Here is a 22,275-nt window from a genome sequence, read left to right on the forward strand (position 1 = left end):
CGCCGTCGCAGACGTTGGTCCAACTCGTCCCAAAGATGTTCGATGGTGTTTAAATCTGGTGATTTGGAGGGCCAGGGAAGAACGTTGATGTTGTGGTGTCTCAAGAAGACAGTGGTGAGTCGGGCTGTGTGAGAACGGGCGTTGTCATTTTGAAAAAGTCATTGACGTTCACCTTGATGGGTTGCACATGGAGCCTAAGAATCTCGTCGACGGTTGCGTACGGTCTGGTCGGAAATCCTACGCAGCTCTGGTATGGTTGAGGCAGTAGACGTCACAGTGATGGTCCTATCCCGAAGGTGACGTAACCGGATGTAGCGATCTTGTGCGGGCGTGGTCTGCCCTGCCAGATCGTGGACGGTCACGAGTTGATCCATGTTGTTGGTGACGATTCCATAGCCTTGTGATGGTGCTTGGGTGAACATTCACAGCTCTGGTAACATCTGATCGAGATTCGCCTGCTTCCCAGCGACCAATGGCGTTGTTGCGTTGTGCTTCAGTCAGTCTTGGCGTAACTGTATTGCGTGTCGGTGGCTTAACACTGAGCTAGGGAAACCTAGAACCCGTCACTTTTATAGGGATTTTGCACATGTTGCACTTGCAGAACATGTAGATCTCTTAAACAAATTTATTGGACACGAATGCGTTTTGGCAAAAAATCCGATGTTTTCCTCCGTTTTCAAAGTGCACAACTTTTATTGTCATTTTGGTCCGACAATCAGTGCCTTAACACGTGTAACATCACATACTCTGAGCTTCTAACGTTATTACATATATTTCTCTTTAAAATAACAAAAATATCCCTTTTGCGTTTCTTTTTTTGAAGAGTATATTTAAAAACCCCGAAAAATATTATATAGGCATATAAAAGGCTTAACTGTATTTCTTTGTTGTTAATCCAAGCAACGCTTATGATCCTTGAACAGGAGGAACTGGAGTCCAGAGTAGACGGATGGTGCAGCGAATCAAGGAATACCTCAACTATCCACTTCACATATTATACTTTCAATTTTGTCCTTGACGAAATGTTTTTTTTACAAAAGTGTGATTGATTAATATTGTTGTGACAAGTTATATGATATCTCACATATAATTTATTGCTTGATACTGTTCTTTTACTTCAGTTTTAAGCTAGTTTTCACAATTTAAAGAACTTATAATTTCGTGTTGTGGCTGGCATTGATTCGTGTTATTGTGCGCCAACTGGAAGAGTCAGGTTCTATTCAGACCTCTTTTGGAGCTTCTTGTTTATTTTTTGTTTTGAATTTTGAATTTCGCGCAAAGCTACACGAGGGCTAACTGCGCTAGCCGTATCTAATTTAGCAGTATAAGACACTACTCATCACTACCCACTGCCAATTCTTGGGCTACTCTTTTACCAACGAATAGTGGGATTGGCCGTATCATTATAACGCCCTCACGGCTGAAAGGGCGAGCATGTTTGGTGACGGATAATCGAATGCACTACCAACCATTTACGAGTCTAGCACTCTCACAACTACGCACTTTGATAGACAAAACGCCTTTTTAAAAAATCCCCGATGTCAAGTCCTATAGTATTTGAAATATGTCATTTAGAATTTAGATTAGAGAAGTTGTAGAAGCTTGTTATCTAAACACTAAACAAACTCTTAAGAAAGACCAAACAGACATAAATTTTTATGACGAGAAATTAGATTATAACAGTCATAAAACAACAAATTCAAAAATTTCCCACACGTCCAAGCGTAACGCTTATTTTGTTTGTTACCTAATATCTGTTTTCCAAATCCTGTAGCATACTTTAACCAAAACTTATGGGGTTTCGAAGAGACTAAGATGTTTTATCTGTCAAAAGATATAAAAGCAGTAATAAGAGTAAAGAACTTTGATGTTTTACGGTTTTTTTGAAATATATTAAATTAAAAACAAATTGAATGAATGAATTGGTCAACTCAAATTCTATCATCCAGCGAACAGCATCCATAGCCTCTCAAAACCAATTATATATAACATCAATTGAGACAGTTTGTTTTTAAAATAGAATAGCCGGACGATTTCGTTCTTTAAGGATTCTGTTTGTTTGTTTTTTTATAATCCTGCCCAAATGTTAAAATAAAAGTAAATTATAAATATGCGAGGTCAAATACTTGTAAAGGGTTGTTTGGAAGTTCGGGCAAAGTTAAACGAGGGTTATCTGCGCTAGCCGTACTTAATTTAGTAATGAAGAACTAGAAGGAAGGCAGCTAGTCATTACCTTCCACCGCCAACTCTTGAGCTAACCTTTAACCAACGAGTAGTGGGATTGGTAGTAACTTTATACGCCCCTACGGCTGAAAGTATGCTTGATGGGACGGAAATTCGAACTTGCGACCTGCTAATTGCGAAGCAATCATCCTAACCACCTGGCTATGCCAGGGTCTATGCTTTGCTATAACAAATACCATCAAGTGGTTTACATAGGGTTATTTGATTGTATTTCAGAAAGTTATATAACATTACCAATACGTAGTTTACGTATTCAAAACGCTAAGTCCATGATGGACATAGTGCAGATAGTCTACTGTGTGAATTTAAACGAAGAAAACAACAAAATCAGTAAGTAGTTATGAAAGCAGTGACCCTAGTGGTGAATAATATAAACACCTTGTTTAGTAAAAAAGAAAAATCGCTTTTAAAAAATGTCGTGCCTTTTTTCTCACTTTAACACTTTTATTTACTGCAAGAGTTAATGATATTTTTAAATATACCTACATCTGTCTTAAGAAAAACATTTCATTTTAAACATATCAATTGCTCTTGCAGTAAATAAGTGTTAAAGTGCGAAAAAGGCACAGTATTTTTAAAAAAGCAATTTGTTTTACTCATGATACATACACAGAAAATTAGTAGTAACAAATCAAAAAAGTTAAATTATTGACAAACATATTAATAACAAGATGAACTACAATAAACTGAAAATCATAACAAATCAAACAAAAATCACCATTCCAAATCTATGCATAACATGTAACCTTGTACACTTCAACTAACAAATACCCGGAGTCGCGATAAATACTGTAGAAATATGACAGTTTGACTCTTAACTGAAAAACGTAAAAAATTAAAATAAATTTTAGCTTTAAGATGAGCTTTCAAGATATCAACAAAATGAACATCACGTGATATAACCGTTTTACGAGCAAAATAAATCACAAAATTAGCTATACCCGTACACAAACGTAAAAACTTAAGGTGATGAGAACTCAGCTGATGTAAAAATCCAACCTAAGCCACGTGTTCTTTTTCACAACCCATTAACTCACGACCTAAAACTGTTTTCAATAAACTAAATTGCATGTGTCCTGTACTTTGGAATAACAAATAAGTAATAGTTTCTTGAACACCACCACAGAAGAAACATAAGTCCGTTGTATGACGAAATATATGAACCAAATTAATATTGGTGATCTCAGAACGGCTGGTATAGGTATTGACACTTTTACTGATAAGGTGAGAACAACGTTTCAAAACCTGAAGATGACCTAAGAAGCTCGAAACGTTGTTCTCTTCTTATCAATAAAAGTGTGAATACCTATACCAACCGTTCTGAGATGCATTTTTATTTCAAGTGAGTTTCTCGTCATGAAGAATATTGGTGATCACTGCATCATGGCAAATTTGATAATTTAAATTACAATACCAATAACCAGCAAAGGGATCAAAATAACTTTTTCCAAATAGATGACCAGTCAACAGCGGGTACTGTTACAGGACATGGGAGTGAACATTATCCAATAAAACAATATCTTTCGCAAGGAAAGGCCCTGAAATACACTCAAAGTTAAACCACTGTTACTTTAGCGGGGAGTATTTATCTGAAGGAAATGGAGAAACAAGTTTTGAATTTTGGACAAATCTACACGATGGCTATCTGCGCTAGCCGTCCCTAATTTAGCAGTGTAAGACTAGAGGGAAGGTAGCTAATCATCACTACCCACCGTCACACTCAACGTTTGGGCTACTCTTGTACCAATGTTTTGCGGGATTGAGAGAGCATGTATGGTGTGGCGCCCTAACCACCTGGCTTTACTAGGCCTAACTGTAACTAGAATATACACATCATGATGTCACAACTCAATCAATACCTAAAAGCGCATGGTAGTATAGTTCTACTTCTTAATTTTCTAATATATTTATTTCAACCCCATCAACTGGTACAAGTAAAGAAAATAAAAAGCTCAATATTTGATTGCTTCAACAGTCTTTAACAGCTAGAATCTAGAAAAAAACAAAAAACAGATGCACTCTACAAAACTTACAATGATGGAACTACATGCTTTACTTTGACATTACAGTCACAAGACTAGCAGTGCTAATAACTTGCAGGTACGTCAAAAAAACTTAAAAAGAGAGATTCGTGAAAATTGTCTCAGAATCGGTAAAAACACTTTAAACTTTTTATTGAACAATTTCACACAATAACAAGTACAATGCTGTACATACAAAATATGTTGTTTTCTGTTCAGTACAACATCTTAAATAATTCAAGTAAGAATGTTTCATATAGTAATCAATACATACACTATACAGATATATATAAGTTACTCAGACATTAATGATTAGAATTTGCTCAAGAACTGTGTTTATCCATTACGTAGGAGAACTGTTGGAAGGCAAATATTGGGAGGGTGACCCAATGACATTTAGAATCCCGAATCTGTTTCGGACGGTTTCGCTCCAAGCCTTATATGGACAGGTGGTTAGAGCGTTCGACTCGCAATCTGAGGGAAGAGAGTTCGAATACTCATTCTTTCAATGATATAATATGATGGTCTATCCCACTGTTTGTTGGTAAAAGAGTAGCCCAAGAGTTGGCGATGGATGGTGATCACTGGCTGTCTTCGTTCAAGTATTTCACTGCTAAATTCGGCACGGCGAGTGCAGATAACCCTCGTGTAGTTTTGCGCGAAATGTAAAACAAACCAAAACTTGCTGTCTTGATTTAACTTCTGGGAATGTGTGACACGTGAGTGAATCACGTATGGTGATCAAACTGGCATTTATCTGAATGCAACAAAGTGGATATATTCAATATAAAAGCGGCCCCGGCATGGCCAGGTGGTTAAGGCACTCGACTCGTAATCCAAGGGTCGCGGGTTCGAATCCCTGTCACATCAAACATGCTCACCCTTTCAGTCGTGGGTGCCTTATAATGTGACGGTCAATTCCACTATTCGTTGGTAAAAGAGTAGCCCAAGAGGTGGCGGTGGGTGGTGGTGACTAGTTGTCTTTCCTCTAGTCTTACACTGCTAAATTAGAAACGGCTAGTGCGGATAAACCTCGTGTAGCTTTGCGCGAAATTAAAAAAACAACAAAAACAATCAATATAAAAGCAAGCACTCCCATTCGTTTTTACACTACTTACATTTAAAGATCCTTCAGATAATTACACACAATATTTTTAAATAATGGTTAACAAAAATAAAATCAATTTTTTTATTCTTTTTATAGCAGTAACCGCCATAAGACGAAGATATCATTAAAGTTCCAGATGTAAAATTGAAACGTTGTCACACTGTTAAACAGTCGGTTTAAGTTGGGCGCGATTCATTGCGAATAATTTTAATGTTAACAACTGCCCAAACTGGTTTTCTGTTAAAAAAAAAAGTTGCTTAGGACAAGTAGACAATAAAAGTATTCCAAGATCAACTCACAGATCATTATTAAAATTATTTAAAGTTTGAAAATTTTTCCTAAATAAAATTTATTTATTATTTTGAGGCGTGTAGAGCACAGTACGCCATTTTGAATGCCATAATGTTCTCGTCTAACCTTCATCTGAGTGAACTTCCACGTGCTTATTATCTATCATATACGATAGTAAATGGCAGGGGAAAAATTACACTGTTCGTCCTCGAGAATCAATATCTTATGAGCACAGAATGTTGCATTCTTTATTTCTCTCTCTCGCTGTAACGAGCAAACCCTAGTATACAAAGAACACTGATCTTTCACAACGTTCCTAATCTTACTATGTACATGAAAACATGGATAGGTCTGCTATAGAAAACTAACCCACACAGTCACGAGTAGCTTTATATTTTGTTATGCAATCTAGGCACTACTTTGACTTGCTAACAGATCGTTTCAGTGAAATGTTCCTTAAATATATATAGATTCCCAATGGTAAGTCAACAGCTGTTTATATCAGAGTTCATATACCCCATATGTTACCATGGTTACCAAACTCCCCATGGTTTTAGTCAATTCTAAAAACAAAGCTGGAGAAAGGAACAGCATCTGATATTACACATCAGCAAAAATGAATGACGAAGTAACCAAAAGTCTAAACTGGAATGAATTAAAACAAAGGGGTTAAGGTTTCCAGAAACTTCTATCATAAATCCATAAATATTTGTTTCGTATAAAATAAGTTTTCAAAGTTCTCCAAAAACGTAAAAGATTAATGGAAAATTTAAAAATCTATGGTTATTTAATAAATATGCACAAGATTATCTGTTTAACTATACATTATACCGACAGTTAAGTAAATAATAATAATGCGAAACAGATGTTTTCCTTCAGGAATTCTGTTGGCAAATTCCTGTAGTCGTAATATTTTCCTAAAAATTTAAACAACACAACAAAAAACTAATCTATGGAAACATAGTTTATTTATTTTTACTTAAATCACAAAAGAGCTTTTCAAATTTCTTTAGCTCATGTCTTAAAAAACAAATTAATAAGCCACCCTATCATTTTTTGCTAAGCCTTACTTGAATTTGTTCGTTTTGAATTTCGCGCAAAACTACATAAGGGCTATCCGCGCTAGCAGTCCCTAATTGAGCAGTGTAAGATCAGAGGGAAGTCAGCTCGTTACCACCACTTACCGCCAACTCTTGGGCTTCTCTTTTACCAACGAAAAGTGAAACTCACCGTAACTTTATAACGCCTCCACGGCTGAAAGGGCGATCATCTTCGGGAGTGACGGGGATTCGAACCCGCAACCCTCGGATTACAAGTCGAGTGCCTTAACCACATGGTCGTGTCAGGCCGTTTTCGACTTAGACGAACAGATGTATAGGAAATAACGATTATTCAAGACCACATTTTCTCAAGTCAGTTGTGATACACATTTTCTGTTGGTCTCTCATTTAGACAATGATTGCATACATTTGGTTGAAGCCTAATATTGTGGTGTAAATAACTTAATTAAAACGTTCGATGTAATTAAGTAGCTAAATTTCAGCCACGTATGTTTAATACCTGACATAACGGAATAAGTTTCGAAGTCACTGGGTGTGGCATTTCAAAGCAAGAGAAGGATAATGTGAATAATAATTAACTTTCAGACATATTCATCTAGTTTGATATTTCAAACCAAAATAACGATTTAAGTATGAAAGTGAACTAAATGAACTTCTACAGGATTCTCAAAAGTGTTCTGGTTAAAGAGTAAATAAAACCAAATTAAGAGCAGCAAATATTTTTATTTCCTGTTTTCGAAGTCTATTTGTTATGCTGCTATGTGAGTTACATAATGCACTGTTCTTCTTATGATTCATAAGATGCGCATGTTCTACTGACGTCACGAGAGCAAAAACTGCAACGTTAAGCGTTCCGTATTTGACGTCATTTTGGTACCTACTGATTGACAGACAACACATTACTGTATTGTGGTGAGAGTGGTTGAAGTGACCACAAAAGGGGAGCAAAATTAAGTTTTAGTTACGTTTCATTAGTTTGATATTTAAACAAAAAAAAAGATTAAAGTAATCAATTCAGTAATAATTCCATATTTGTTTAGTTTGGTATTACAAAATAATTAAACCTACACAACTCCCCACCACAGTGAACTTAACCCCAAATTTTAGCACTGCATGTTTGTAAACTTACCACTGATCTGTTTTGGGACCAAAGTAACGGATGATTAGAGTTAAACTATACTTCAGACATGTTTGTTTTGGGTCTGATCTAGTGTAATTATACTTTTGTCGTGTCTGTCTAGAGTCTGTTGTTACAGATGCATTGTGTGACATATCTTGATGTTTAAAGACAAAAATACAAAACCTTACAACCTGAAAAAGTGAATATTTTTTCATTGAAGCAAACTTTAAAGTTTGACATAAAATGACAAACAAAGTAAGTCCAGAATGCTCATGTTTCCAACAAAACTATATTTCTCATGAAGACTTACTATACTTAATGATATGATAGTTTTGACACTTGGTTTAGTGACTCACTAGATCAGTCTTTAAAAAATTTTCAAAATTTTATTCACACTATAAAACATTAGTCAATGAAGCATTATAAGATTGAAATCATGATTACAAAAATAATATGAAAACCTTCGTGATGACGAGAAACACACTTGAAGTAAAAATGTACCTCAGGACAGCTGGTATGAGTATTAATACTTTTACTGATAAAACAGAGAACAACGTTTCGATCTTCTTTTATCATCTTCAGGTTAACAAAAAGAGAGCAACCCTCGTGCAGTTTTGCACAAAATGCAAAAGAAACCAAAACTTGCTGTCTTGATTTAACTTTTGGGAATGTGTGATACGTGAGTGAATCACATATGGTGATCAAACTGGCATTTACCTGAATAGCAACTATACCCTCTCATTTGGCTATAAAAACTGTTTCATGAAAGTAAATAACCTTTTTAGAGTCCTTCTCTTGAGTCAAAGTTTTGAAACAATAAAAAAATATTTAAACAGAAGCACATATATCTAAGCCTAAAATGCGTTTGATCATCAGAATATTAACAAACTAATTACTGGCAAAAACTCTGCAACTGTCTTTGTTAACCTGAAGATGACCTAAGAAGGTCGAAATGTTGTTCTCTGCTTTATTAGTAAAAGTGTTATTACCAATACTAACAATCCTGAGATAAAATCTGAAAACCTACGTTTCTTAGTTGATAATAGTAGTTTTCTTAATGTGAGCCCTTGAATGACAGAACACTCCAACTAACAGGAGTGTCTGAAGCCATTTGAAACCAAAATTCTTATAACTGGGAGAAAACTAGAATCATTGACACAGACAATTTCTGGAAGACAAAAAAAATCAGAAAATCATTTTATATTAACACTATTAAACCTTCACTTAACAGAGATTCCAGATTAGAGGTGAGTAACCTGTGGCTGTCATTGGTTGAATCTACAGGAAATCTCTCCTCCAATCAGAAACAGTGATAATCCAACCAATCATAACATGCTCTCCACAATCCACCAGGACATTATAAAAGACTGTCAACACCTACACGTACTGACTTGAAGACGAAAGGCGGAAGACTTTCGAAACGTCGTCCTCTACACTTGTGTCTCCACAACAGGCAGTTGCCATCCATTCTACAAAGTCACATCAACAACTGACTTGTTTTAAATTCCACAAATTAACACAAACTTCCTTATATTTACTTAACCAAAGAACCTACTTCAAACTAATTTGAACTATAGCCTCTCATCTGACTATAAAAACTGTTTCATGAAAATAAATAACCTTTTAAGAATCCTTCTCCTGACTCAAAGTTTTGAAACAAAAAAAAAAGGAATATTTAAACAGAAGCACAATTATCTAAGCCTAAAATGAATTTGATCATCAAAATATTAACAAACTAGAAAAATATAGGAACATATAAAAAGGATGTATGATTATAGAGATAATTTTAATCAACCAGCAGAGTTTTTGCCAGTAATTAGTTTGTTAATTTGTTTATTTCCTTTTGCCCAAAACTACCTTATCATTGTGAAAAATTGGCTATCTAATTGCCAAGCCTGTAAATAATTTTAAAACAGATTATAAACATCAAAATATCTTACCATAACCTGCAATAAGAAATCCTTAGGAAAAAAACAAAACAGTTGACATTTTACTTTGCCATTACAAGTTTATTAAAAGCAAAGTCACATGTTTAAATCCAAGAGAGAGAAATTCAAAATGAGATAAATTACCATCTCATACCAACTTGTACAAACATATATGTTATCCCATGAAATGAGTCTGACCTCACTGCAGCAAGGAATTAAATGTCTGAATTCATTTAAAAAAAAAAAAAGGGAAAACAAACTGAATCATACACAAGCTAAAGACTAGGTGTAGTCTCCAACCCCAGGCCATATCATAACAGTTACATTATGATCCTTTCAAACAATTTTTACATTTCAGCCTGTGGATTAAGCTTTTCAAGTACAGAAAAAATTATTACTGGAGAGAAAACAATAAAATATTTTTGTAGATGATATTAATGAATAACATATTAAAAACACTCAACATTGTAGACTTACTTGACAGTCAAGTATTAGATATCTCCACAGCCATGTATATTTAGGAAGCAAATTGGTTTTTCCAATTTTTGCACAAGATCTGGTTCACTTTGAATTTTGTTATACCTTACACAAGAGTCACCTGCACTAGTAGTGAAAGGCTAGCAGGAAGGCAGCTAGTGAACATCACCTACCACCAATTCTTGGGTTACTCTTTTGCCAACATATAGTGGGGATTTACATTCACATTATAATGCCCCCACAGCTGAAAGGGCAAGCATGTTCTGAGATAATGATTTGAAACTGTGACCTACATACTGTGACTCAAGCACTCTAATCATCAAGCCATTCCCAACAGAAATGAAACATTTAAGTTAAGTTACATCCAAGGGTCTTATACCATTGGATCCAAATGTATTCTAGGGTTATTATTTTAATAACTACAAACTTTTGTTGTTTTTTAAGGACAGATGTAGTAACCAAGAAGTGAATGTCATGTAAGTAAATATACAAGATGACAGAGATCATGAAAAATAATTATAGCTTGATATCTTGAAGTGTTTATTCAGAATACCTGCTCCTCAAGTAGAACTTACTGCTTTGGAAGGCAGTAAGCATTTCTTATTTTAACTTATCTTGAATAACAATCACCAGGCTTTAGTTCAGCTCAGAAATAAAAATTCACAGCCTGATTTTAGCTTCTAATACACACTTGCCCAAGCAGGATAAAATTATGGTAAATTTGATGATGCATTTTAGTGTGCACATCAGTAACAAGCCATATAAACTTCACTGGATTCTGAATACATGAGGGAAAGAAAGAAAAACATATTTAAATGTAAGGTCCTAAGTACTGGCTACTAAAAATAATAAAAAGTTTCAATATTTTAAGCCAACTTAACACTTAAAGCTCAGAAAATGTGAAAGATCCATGCTACCTGAGGTAAATAACTCTGGACATAAAAATATTTCGAATGAGAAAATCACTAAATGATTATAAACCATTTGAATCTATGCTAAACATAAGTCTTAGTATAAAAGTGGAGTTCTCTGAGATTGAGAACTCTACTTGTCAGGTAATAATTTTTAAAAAAAATTAAGATTAACACTGATAGAACTTTGTATTAGATTACAAGAATAAAGAGTACATAATACACTTCAACCCTTATGACAGTGTCAAGTTGAGGTGAAAGGTGAAGTAGAACAAAGTAAGTTTCCATTTACACACCAAAAGTGTATCTAAATTTCGGACAAAATTCAAAAAAATATTCATCACTTCTATAAATAATGACTCCTAGATGTAAAACATTTTTCATCTCACTATTTCTTTTATTCTATATGCAAAGTTCAATGCTATAGTGATATGTTCAACGTAAGCATTTCTATAAAGCAAAACCATTTATTAAATGCTTTACACAATAATTTATCATGACTGGATCACAGAATACATTTATTATTTTGGTGTACTTTTTGCATTAAGTTTTTACAGAGGATTTATATGTTCACCAAAATATAAAAAGACAGTTCCTTGGTTACACAAAATTTTGCAAGAAAAAGTCTAAATTACAGAAAGCATAAATTACATCAGATCTTAGTTAACATTTTTATTAACAGCTTTGTTACTCTATGAGATATCAAAACCTGATTTTTGGTATTATAAGTCCTTTTAGCTATCTAAAAGTGACCAAAAAAATCTTATTAACAAAAGAATGGCAAGTTGAAACTTTATATATATGTAAAAGGATATGTTGTACAAATTATTTCATTTAATTCTGAAAATGGCCAAATCCTATTCTGAAATACTGGATTTTTCTAAGAATACCAACTTAGCTATCCTAAACAGTCAAGTCAGACAGTAATTATCACTTCTACCTTGTTAGCCTCTAATCTGCATAACACAAGAGTACTGAGGAACTTCAATTTTCTATTTCCATAATTTGTACAGCATTCATTCACCCCTGCATGTATTTTCTCCAAATTCCTAAGCCTTTAAATATCTTAGAAATACTTGTCTTGATTAACGTTGAAAGATAGAATTAAATGCTAGTACCTTTACTTATTCACCCATTCTCAAACCTCAACACAGACAGATGTTCAATGCCACAACATCGAGACAAAACATTATTCATCTTGAGGCCTTGTCCACACATAAATTCTGTAACTTCATCTTTGAAGGAAGAAACAAAATAAAACATTAGCAGAACATTTAATATTCAAATACAATATTCATGCTATATTCAGGTTGGAAATATTTTTACCTTCAATTCCTTATAAAAATGTATCATAAGCACTCATAAAATTATAAAAAAATAACTACATATACTGAGTTACAATTATACTTAACTTTTATTTTAATATTTTTACAGTGTTACTTTAATTACAATAACTTCAATTAACTTAGATCCATTTCTGTACTATATTATCAACTGTAACACAATTATATTATACATAAATACTCATTCTGAACAAAATGATGTACCAGGTTTGTTATCTTTTAACACAACAACATAAAACAGGCCCTTGCTACTCAGCAGTTTAGGTACAAACGGAAAAAATCGATCCATAACTTGTCTTCCTTTAATCCCACCAGCCCATGCTGCCTGAAGTGATTGGGTACACACCTATAACCACAGAAGTAAGCAAAAATTTAAAAGTGAAGAAATGTTATTAATATTAATATGTTAAATCAGGTAGCAAAGCACAGGTTCAATAACACATAATAATAATAAATGTATTCTAGTACATCTTTATTAAGTGTTGATCCACAAGAAATATTAAACCAAAAACCAATCTTGAGGTGTTAGAGCAAACTAAAAAAAACTGCACTTAGAATATTTAAAAAAAAACAACTTCCCATTGAATACCAAACTGGAAATATTTTCTCTTACACAGACTTCATATGACAAAATTTGCATAAGCAATAACTGGGAACATTTTCTTTATTACAGTAAGTCAACTTTCCCATAAATGCAGTTTGGTTTCTGAAATATTTTACCATGTACATGTTGAACATGTGCAGAACATAGAAAATATGTCTTGCACATTCTCAGAGTAAAGATTTTCTTTGAACAAAGAATTTGGATATTGGTTTCTACATGTATTCAGAAAAGAAATATCGTACGATCAGAAAAGTAGAAACGTTTCACACACACATCTTAAATATATCAGCTTTCCTAAAACTTGATCTCACTTTCTATATTATTCTGCAAGTTACTCTTCTGTAATGATTGTTTACAAACTACAGAAGTCACTAAAGCAAGAAATCTTTCAATAATGTCCCCTGTAATATCAGACTCACTTGGCAAGATCTATTCACTGTTCTTATAATGAACCAGAGTTGACCTCTACTCATATCCTGTCACCTGCTGATGCCATTTCTGTGACATTTAGTGTCTACATTTTTTGTCTTTGTAACAATACATAAACCTCATATTACTTAATACTGATCATCCCCGAATAAGACAGACCAGCATTCTGTTGAAACATGTAGTATGTTCCACCATCAACAAAACTCTTCCCTATGTTTATAAATCAGTTTGTCTACCTATTATAAAATTAGCATAATGTGCTTCCTCACTCAGATATGTTTCTGCAATTATCGCTTTGTTGAACCTATGCAGTCTTTTAAACATCTTATTTGCAAAGACACTCAAGTTGTGAAATTAATGATTACAATAGTTCTAAGTCACTTCTAATTGGAAAACTCAGTACTACTACTTGGTCAACTTTGAAAGTTCAGTTGTGCTGTAAACTAGAACACTGTTGGCTGAAAGAGTTACATTTCTTGCAGTTACTATATGGAGGGTTGATTGCACTTTACTTGAATTAACTTTGTGTGTTAATGCAGTGGTGTGTAATTGGAAGAGTGAAACTAGGTTCTATAGGCAATATGTATTACACATATATATTGGTTCACACCACTTTACAATCCTTTAACAATGCAATGCTGCCAGGTATATCTGTATGGCTGGATGAATATAAGCCTTCCTGAGGAGAAATATCCACACAGCAAAACTGGTAAATGAGGCAAAGTCAAAGGAAACAATCTGGAAATAGGAAGCTTTCACTATACTTTAAGAAATGATTTCTTTATCTACAGACTGAAGACTAGGGTTATGAAAGAACCATTACAATGACACTGGGTATATCTTCCAGTGCAATTAACAAGATAATAAATATGGATTTGAACTTGAAGTAGGCCTAAAAGTAAAAAAAAAAATACAAGTTTTGAGACAAACCTTTTAAATAATGGCAATTTTCATATGAATTTAGGCCAAAGAAACCAGAATCACAGCAATTCCATTTAGCAACAAACCTGTGAAGTCTTACGATTCTACTCCCATAGAGTTTGATCTGGTCTAATTGAATGTAATTTTAGAAGCAAATGTCTATACATAGTAGAAGATACAAGGTTTACAAATGACTTTTTCTTTTGCAAAAGTTAGCATATGGGAACACTGCTTATACTGTGTCCATTGGACAGAAAATCATTCTGGTTAAAATTCAGTTAACTTCAGTATTCACACAACAACCAGCAAATGTGTGACAGTTTCTTCTACAAAGAAGATATACAAAAACAGTAATCACTTTAAACAGAAATGAGGCCTAATATACAATTAAAAACTTCATGTAAGAAACGTATTTTTGAAAAATTGGAACAACAGTAATAGTAATTATAAGCTTACTTATATGTGACTTCATATGTGCGACTGAAACAAAAGCATTGATTGAGCAAAAACAGTAACTTTGTACTTGCTGAATGTGTGTCTTCATGCAAAGGATTCAAAAATATAAAATGTGATGTACCTCTTCTGAAGGTGTCACCACATATGGAGGATTAAAAACAAGAAGATCCACCTGGTTGAGGACTCTGGACATAACTGCTGATGTCTGTTGCAGGAAAAGAAAACAATTTCTTATGTTTATAACTATATTCTGTGATACCTAATATATTAAAACATCTTAAAATGTAAAGTGCTATATTAATATAATTCTATACATGATTTCTACAATTTTTACATGGTACCATTTAAACTATTTAATGTTAATTGAACTGCTAACCCACTCTTTCAAGAAATGTTGAGGTTAAGTTAGGAAGTCAGAGAAATGATGCATTACATGTATTATAAATCCATCTTCCTCAGATATTTTGCTCTTTACATGTAGTAAACAGTAGGCCATTTCTGCTTTGTTGAACAAACAGTAAAAAGTTGCCTATTCTACAGAGTTGAACAGACTATAAAAAGATGCCTATTCTACAGTGTCGAACAGACAGTAAACTGTAGGCCTATTCTGTAGTATTGTTTTTTTGAATTTCACGCAAAGTTACACGAAGGCTATCTGTGCTAATCATCCCTAATTTAGCAGTGTAAGACTAGAGGGAAGGCAGCTAGTCATCACCACCCATCGACAACTCTTGGGCTACTCTTTTACTAATGAATAGCAGGATTGACCGTAACATTATAACACCCTCAAAGCTGAAAAGATGAGCATGTTTGGTGCAAGGGAGATTTGAACCCGCAAACTCAAATTATGAGTCGAATGCTTTAACCCATCTGACCATGCCAGGCCTATTCTGTAGTATCAAACAGATATGTTAAATAGTAAATTAACAAGTATATTCATTAACTGTTAAAACGTCAGTAACTAGAAAGATGGAAAATGAAAAAACAGCATAAGGCCAGGTTACTGTTGAGCAAAAGACCTTACCTCAATGTCTTTAAAAAATAAAAATTGTATTTCTCACATTAAATTAAAAAAAGAAAAGAAACATTTAGCATACTAAGATGAGCCTTTATAGCATTTGTTCTCACTGATTACTGCTAGAAATATTAATACTCTCATTAATTTCTTATAAATATTTCAGTTAACCTTGAGAATAAAAAACTTAACTTGGATTAATCTGTTTGATTTGGGAAATTATAAAACAGCTTGTTGATGCTGTTCTTGGGCTTACGTTTGCCCCACTACAGTCTTCATCTACATGTCTCCATATTAAGAGTGTAATTTCCTCTTATTTACTTTGGGAACTTGATGTAAAAATAATGATAAAGTAAAAATGAAATATTTAATAAATTCAAGTTACACATATAACAGTATAAACATATAGAAATAAGGTTCAGCTGGATAGTTGCTGTGGCTGACAGCATTAAATTAGAGATGGTGTGTTTGTGTTTTTTTCTTATAGCAAAGCCACATTGGGCTATCTGCTGTATCCACTGGGGGGAATCAAACCCCTGATTTTAGCATTGTAAATCTGAAGACTTACTGTTGTCCCAGTGAGGGACAAAACTAGGGATAGAACCACAATACCTGGATTGCCTAGTGACAGGACTTTGTAACGGGAGGGAGAAATGCCTGTACTTTGACCAGTGCTAAAAACTCCTCCAACATGTAATCATAGTCTCTAAACTATTTTATTTGCTGTTAATGCAAAGAAGATGCCAAAGTTAAGATAGAAATTCAGAAGAATAATGCAGTATGTGAATTATGAGTCCCTCATATATTTATCAAATTTATTCATTAATTTCTAGGTGGCAATATCAACTGCTACTACAGGAATTGATGCAGAATAGTTAACAATATTTATAATCAGCTAACTCTACAAAATTAAACTTCAACTTTTCTATTACTGCCTTTGAGATTCCTTTCCAAAATAAAATTCTAACACAAATATTTGATACATTATATGCTTATACTGTTGTGGGTTATCAACCTGAAGTGTCATTTAAGCATCTTGTATTGTCTTTTGTAATTATTTTTTGAAATTTTAAATTGTAGTGCAATTTTAGTTTCACTCAATACATGCCTATAACACTAAAATATTGCTTTTCTAAAAGTTTAAGGGCTATTTGCTATTTCTTTTAAATTTATTGCTATGAATATTCTCAAGTGTGCACTACAAAGTTTAGTAATATCATAATAATTATTTTTGTTTCTTACAGTCAGATGTACAAAAATTAGTTTATTATAAAACAAGCTTCTGAAAAAACTAGTAGGTGTTTATAAAACTCTTAAAATAAGATTTTGAAAGTCTCAGTATTTAATAAAAGTAATAACAAATAATAAAGACAAAAATATAACTTTCTCCTAGAGAAGAGTGTGTTATTTATCTTAACAGTATTTTATTTGGATATTGTACTTGCCAAGTCGGTAACTACTGGTTCAATGATGACCTTGTTTGTTTCTGCCATTTTTTTGGTGGCAAGAGCAGCTACATGGTTGATATCTGTAGCCCTAAAACAAAACAAAGAAATACTTATGTAAGACACAAGTTTTCTGTGTAGAATTCCAATATTTTTACAGTACAAGGGAAGAAACTTCATCAGTTATAGCTCAGTATTCATTTTCAACTAAATCAAATACTGTAAGCAACATGTTCTTTTTTAATGCATATTTCACAGAGGTTTCTAGTAACTTTGCTTTATACTCATTTATGTATTAAAACAAATTCCTACTTTGAACATTGGTCATTCATATGAATTCTGATCAGGGCAAACTACTTCGTAAAACAAAACCTAAAATTGACTTCGTAATGAGCATAGCTAACCAATTATACCCTTCTTTTACATCAAATATACACCACAAGTTAACGATATTTTTGGCTGTAAACCTAATAACATCTCACAGAGTTTGAAAAGCTAGGTATTTTCCTTTTAGTTAGTCCTAAATCAATGTGCTAAACTAGCAAAAAAAAACCCAAAAAAACACACTCTATAACAAAAGAATAAAAAATATGCTCAAAATAATAAAACCATACATACATATATAGATAAAAGTTGTAAAACTTACTGAATAGTCACTATGTAAAAGTCAGCTACCCCAATATACAAGAAGATATACAGTAAATATTATCATCTCGTATATTTAGTGCACTTGTTGCTGTTGTATAAATAGTGTTATCCTTTTCAATTATGCTAACTCTTTCATTAAAGAAAGGCTAATCCTTCATCTAAAATGGTAGTTCCCAAACTACTGTAGTCTGAAGCTTCCTTGATGTGAATAAAAAAAAGAAATAAAAAGAGGCCCCTCCCCCAATAATTTTAAAATCACTCTAAAGATACAGGTTATTTTATTCATATAAAAACAGTTCTTGTATGACACCAAATTAACTGACAGTAAGAAGTCAACTAAAGATACTCTTACATAAATCAGATAAGCCTTCATAATTAAAAAAAAAAAAAAATGTCTTAGAGAAACAGGCAGAATTCTATGTAATATATATATATATATCATTACTCTACAAACATAAATTTACTCACAAACAATATGCTGATGGGAAGACCTTGGACACAGCTGAAATCACCACTCCACTACCAGTTCCTACTTCCAAACAAATAGTAGGGCTTGAAAAAACAACAAAAAACATTCTGTAATTTTGCTTTTTTGATGTAAAATCTATACATGGTGCGTGTGTGAAACATACACTTCATAAGTTAAAAACTGTTGTTTTTTGCACATGTCCTGTGCTAGGCCGAGAGGATGTCCTATATAAATTTAAGAACATGGGAATGAAAATATCTAAATCAATGTGTAATTCATGAATAACCTGATCCTATACGAATCAAATAAAATACGCGTTGAATAACAATGCAACAAAATAATATTTCTCACAATATGCAATACTCCAAAATTTGGTTCAGTATTATTAATATATCTTTAGGTTTAAAGCACTTAACAAGAAAATCTGATCCAAAATCTTGATAAATCAACAAGAGACATTTACTACAATTTGCATCGTCTGAGTGACTTTCCCTAGTCAATGCAAAACACATACGTTATAACTGATAGCAGTAACAGTGTAATAAATATAAATGATCAGTATCTGTAACCTACCTATTACAAGTTTCTACTTTGTGAGTTTGGTCGAATGATATATATTCAAACACCAAACTAAAATAAACTTGGCTCCTCTGTCATTGTGTCAAAGGGCAAGCAAGCGTTTTCAATTTTTTATACAACGATGACTATCGTACACGACAGACTAATTGTACTTACTTGAGTTTCCGAATTAATTCTAAATCGTTTTCTAAAGCATCGATAAGAAGAAATGAGTCTTCTGATGGTTCGTAAACAGTATCGTAAATATCATCTTTCAAGAAATCGAAAATAGGGGTATTCATCGCAGAATCACCAACATATTCAAGCGACACGCTGTCGCTCTGCAACAGAACAATATATAACAGCGTCATCTATAAATAGTGAGTATAATAATAAAAACTAGTTAAACACCATAGCAATTTTACTTTTTCACATAAAGTGTTAATATTATAAAAAACGTCAAGCTATTAAATTAAGTAAATTACAAATTATTATATTTATTTCAATCAGACATTTTAGTTAATGATAATATTTCCACAATGATGAATTATTTCGATTTATTTTCATTCACTGCATTAAAAATGTGTCATGTAAGCTTAACTTATAATTCAAAAATAATATACATTTAATTCATAAATATAAAAATTATTGTTTTATAGCGCAAAATACATTATATATATATATATGTATACTGCGTATTTTATGTTTCTGTTAATATAATTTCCATTTTTTTCTGTAAACGCTTGGAAATGGCAAGCTTAAAAAATTACAATATTTCACTGATATTGTTAACATTATTATGCTGGTGTAATTAAAACAACGACAAATAGTCTATGTATTGATTTGAATAATTGTGATGCAAAATCTTCAACAAACAATAATATACTTTTGATTCATATGAAACAAAACATTATTTTAATTGTTCACAACAATCTGTAGCAAAAAAATTATTACAATTTTAAAATGGAAATAGTAATCCACTAGTTGATGACCAGCTGCTTTCCCTCTAGTCTTACACTGCTAAATTAGGGACAGCTAGCGCAGATAGACCTCGTGTAGCTTTGTGCGAAATTCAACAAACAAACAAAGTTATGTTTCATTCTACTTACCTTTCTTTCTTTGTTGTTCTCTAGAAAATACTCTTCACTTTGTCCTAAGAAACACTGGCACAACTTTGTACATTGTGTAAAATAAGTCATCGACAGCAATGTCTTTCACTCCATAAGTTACCGTCTTTGTATATTGTGAGAGAATAACCAGTTATATGATGATACTTATCGCTTATGGGTAAAACCAAGGTTTTACCTAGTAAGGAGCGTCAGTTGTAGAAAAAAAAAGTTTTAGTTGGTTCGAGACAAGAATCGATTAACAGGAAGACTTTTTGAGAGAATGTAACTACTTATTGATTTATCGATCAGTGGAGAGTCGACCGTCCATTGTCTAAGCAAGTACTCATACTGTGTCTGTGTTTTGCATTTTAAATAAAGATTATTTCTACACTTTCATCATTTGTTTAATTTATTTACTTTCTTAGCTTAAACTCAGTTGATTACTTAAATTAAGATTCGCTCTTTAATTATCGCACTTGAACTTTCTATTCAAATTGGGATCTATTAATCTTCATGCAGAAATCAGTTTATGTTGAAAATACCAGTTTCTAAAACTTAAAATATTGTTAATATGACTTTTACTCTATGACCTACCGCTACTAAATGTTATTTATCTAGTTTTTAGTTAGCTTTAAACTATTTTAGCTTATCACATAATCATAAATATTCATGTATATTAAATTAGACAGTTAATCTAATTTCATCAAGAGGAAGTAATAAGTGTATTTTGGAAACAAAAACACAGTAATTATCATTTCGTTAATATAATGGATAGCAGATGGCACTATATTCCTCTACACTTTCGTTGTTGCTATTATGTTTAGATCACGTACAGGGATTCTACACTGATTAGATAGACACCTGTGACAATTAGGTGAGATATTTATATGAATATTTTATTTTTGTTTAACATATTTCAGTAGTTTACAATGAAATTATCATGGGCTGTGTAGAGCACGAGAAAGAAAAAATGTTATTACAATAATAATAAAACAAAAATTAATCATCATAATCAATATATACTCTTCAAAAAAAGAAACGCAAAAGGCAAAATTTGAGACATATTGTTAAAAAGTGTATTCCGGGTAGTTCTGTATGACATGTGTGAAACTTTGCACATTCACTGCTGAACATCCAAAGTCTACAAAGGCGAAGTCCACACTCACTAGTTGAAGTTTACCGTCACTCAACGTCAATAACGAGTATGCCCCCCGTGAGCATCAATAACTGCTTGGCATCCCCTGCCCATGGAAGCGATGAGATGACGAATCACATCCTGTGGAATGGCTGTCCACTCAGCCTGCAAAGCTGCTGCAAACTGAGGTAGAGTCTGCGGTTGAGGTTGTCGCCGTCGCAGACGTTGTTCCAACTCGTCCCAAAGATGTTCGATGGGGTTTAAATCTGGTGATCTGGAGGGCCAGGGAAGAAAGTTGATGTTGTGGTGTCTCAAGAAGACAGTGGTGAGTCAGGCTGTGTGAGGACGGGCGTTGTCATGTTGAAAAACGTCGTTGACGTTCACCTTGATGGGTTGCACATGGAGCCTAAGAATCTCGTCGACGGTTGCGTACGGTCTGATCGGAAATCCTACGCAGCCCTGGTATGGTTGAGGCACTAGACGTCGCAGTGGTGGTCCTATCCCGAAGGTGACGTAACCGGATGTAGCGATCTTGTGCGGGCGTGGTCACACGAGGTCTGCCCTGCCAGATCGTGGACGGTCACGAGTTGATCCATGTTGCTGGTGACGATTCCATAGTCTTGTGATGGTGCTTGGGTGAGCATTCACAGCTCTGGCAACATCTGATCGAGATTCGCCCGCTTCCCAGCGACCAATGGCGTTGTTGCGTTGTGCTTCAGTCAGTCTTGGCGTAACTGTATTGCGTGTCTGTGGCTTAACACTGAGCTATAGGGATTTTATAGGGATTTTGCACATGTTGCACTTGCAGAACATGCAGATCTCTCAAACAAATTTATTGGACACGAATGCGTTTTGGCGAAAAATCCGATGTTTTCCTCCGTTTTCAAAGTGCACAACTTTTATTGTCATTTTGGTCTGACAATCAGTGCCTTAACACGGGTAACATCACATACTCTGAGCTTGTAACGTTAATACATATATT

The 22,275-nt window shown here is 33.5% G+C and overlaps 2 protein-coding genes across 2 annotated transcripts in view; both read right to left on the minus strand.

Moving 5' to 3' along the window:
- Window positions 1-12,394, minus strand: part of LOC143233722 (uncharacterized) — a 64,502-nt gene extending 52,108 nt beyond the window's left edge. The window contains exon 1 of the mRNA XM_076470276.1: window positions 12,280-12,394. The gene's annotated coding sequence lies outside the window, so the exon portion shown is untranslated. The remainder of the gene's footprint in view (window positions 1-12,279) is intronic.
- HemK2 (HemK methyltransferase 2) lies at window positions 11,609-20,276 on the minus strand. Its single transcript, XM_076470280.1, has 7 exons — window positions 20,159-20,276; window positions 19,227-19,420; window positions 18,491-18,574; window positions 17,375-17,465; window positions 15,036-15,119; window positions 12,709-12,850; window positions 11,609-12,396 (listed from the first exon to the last, which is right to left on the minus strand). The coding sequence occupies exons 1-7, from the start codon at window positions 20,246-20,248 to the stop codon at window positions 12,290-12,292; spliced, it is 792 nt and encodes a 263-aa protein (XP_076326395.1). The 5' UTR covers window positions 20,249-20,276; the 3' UTR covers window positions 11,609-12,289.
- Window positions 20,277-22,275: the final 1,999 nt, after the last annotated feature.

This window comes from Tachypleus tridentatus, chromosome 12 (genome assembly GCF_004210375.1).
Source record: "Tachypleus tridentatus isolate NWPU-2018 chromosome 12, ASM421037v1, whole genome shotgun sequence".
Classification (NCBI taxonomy): Eukaryota; Metazoa; Arthropoda; class Merostomata; order Xiphosura; family Limulidae; genus Tachypleus; species Tachypleus tridentatus.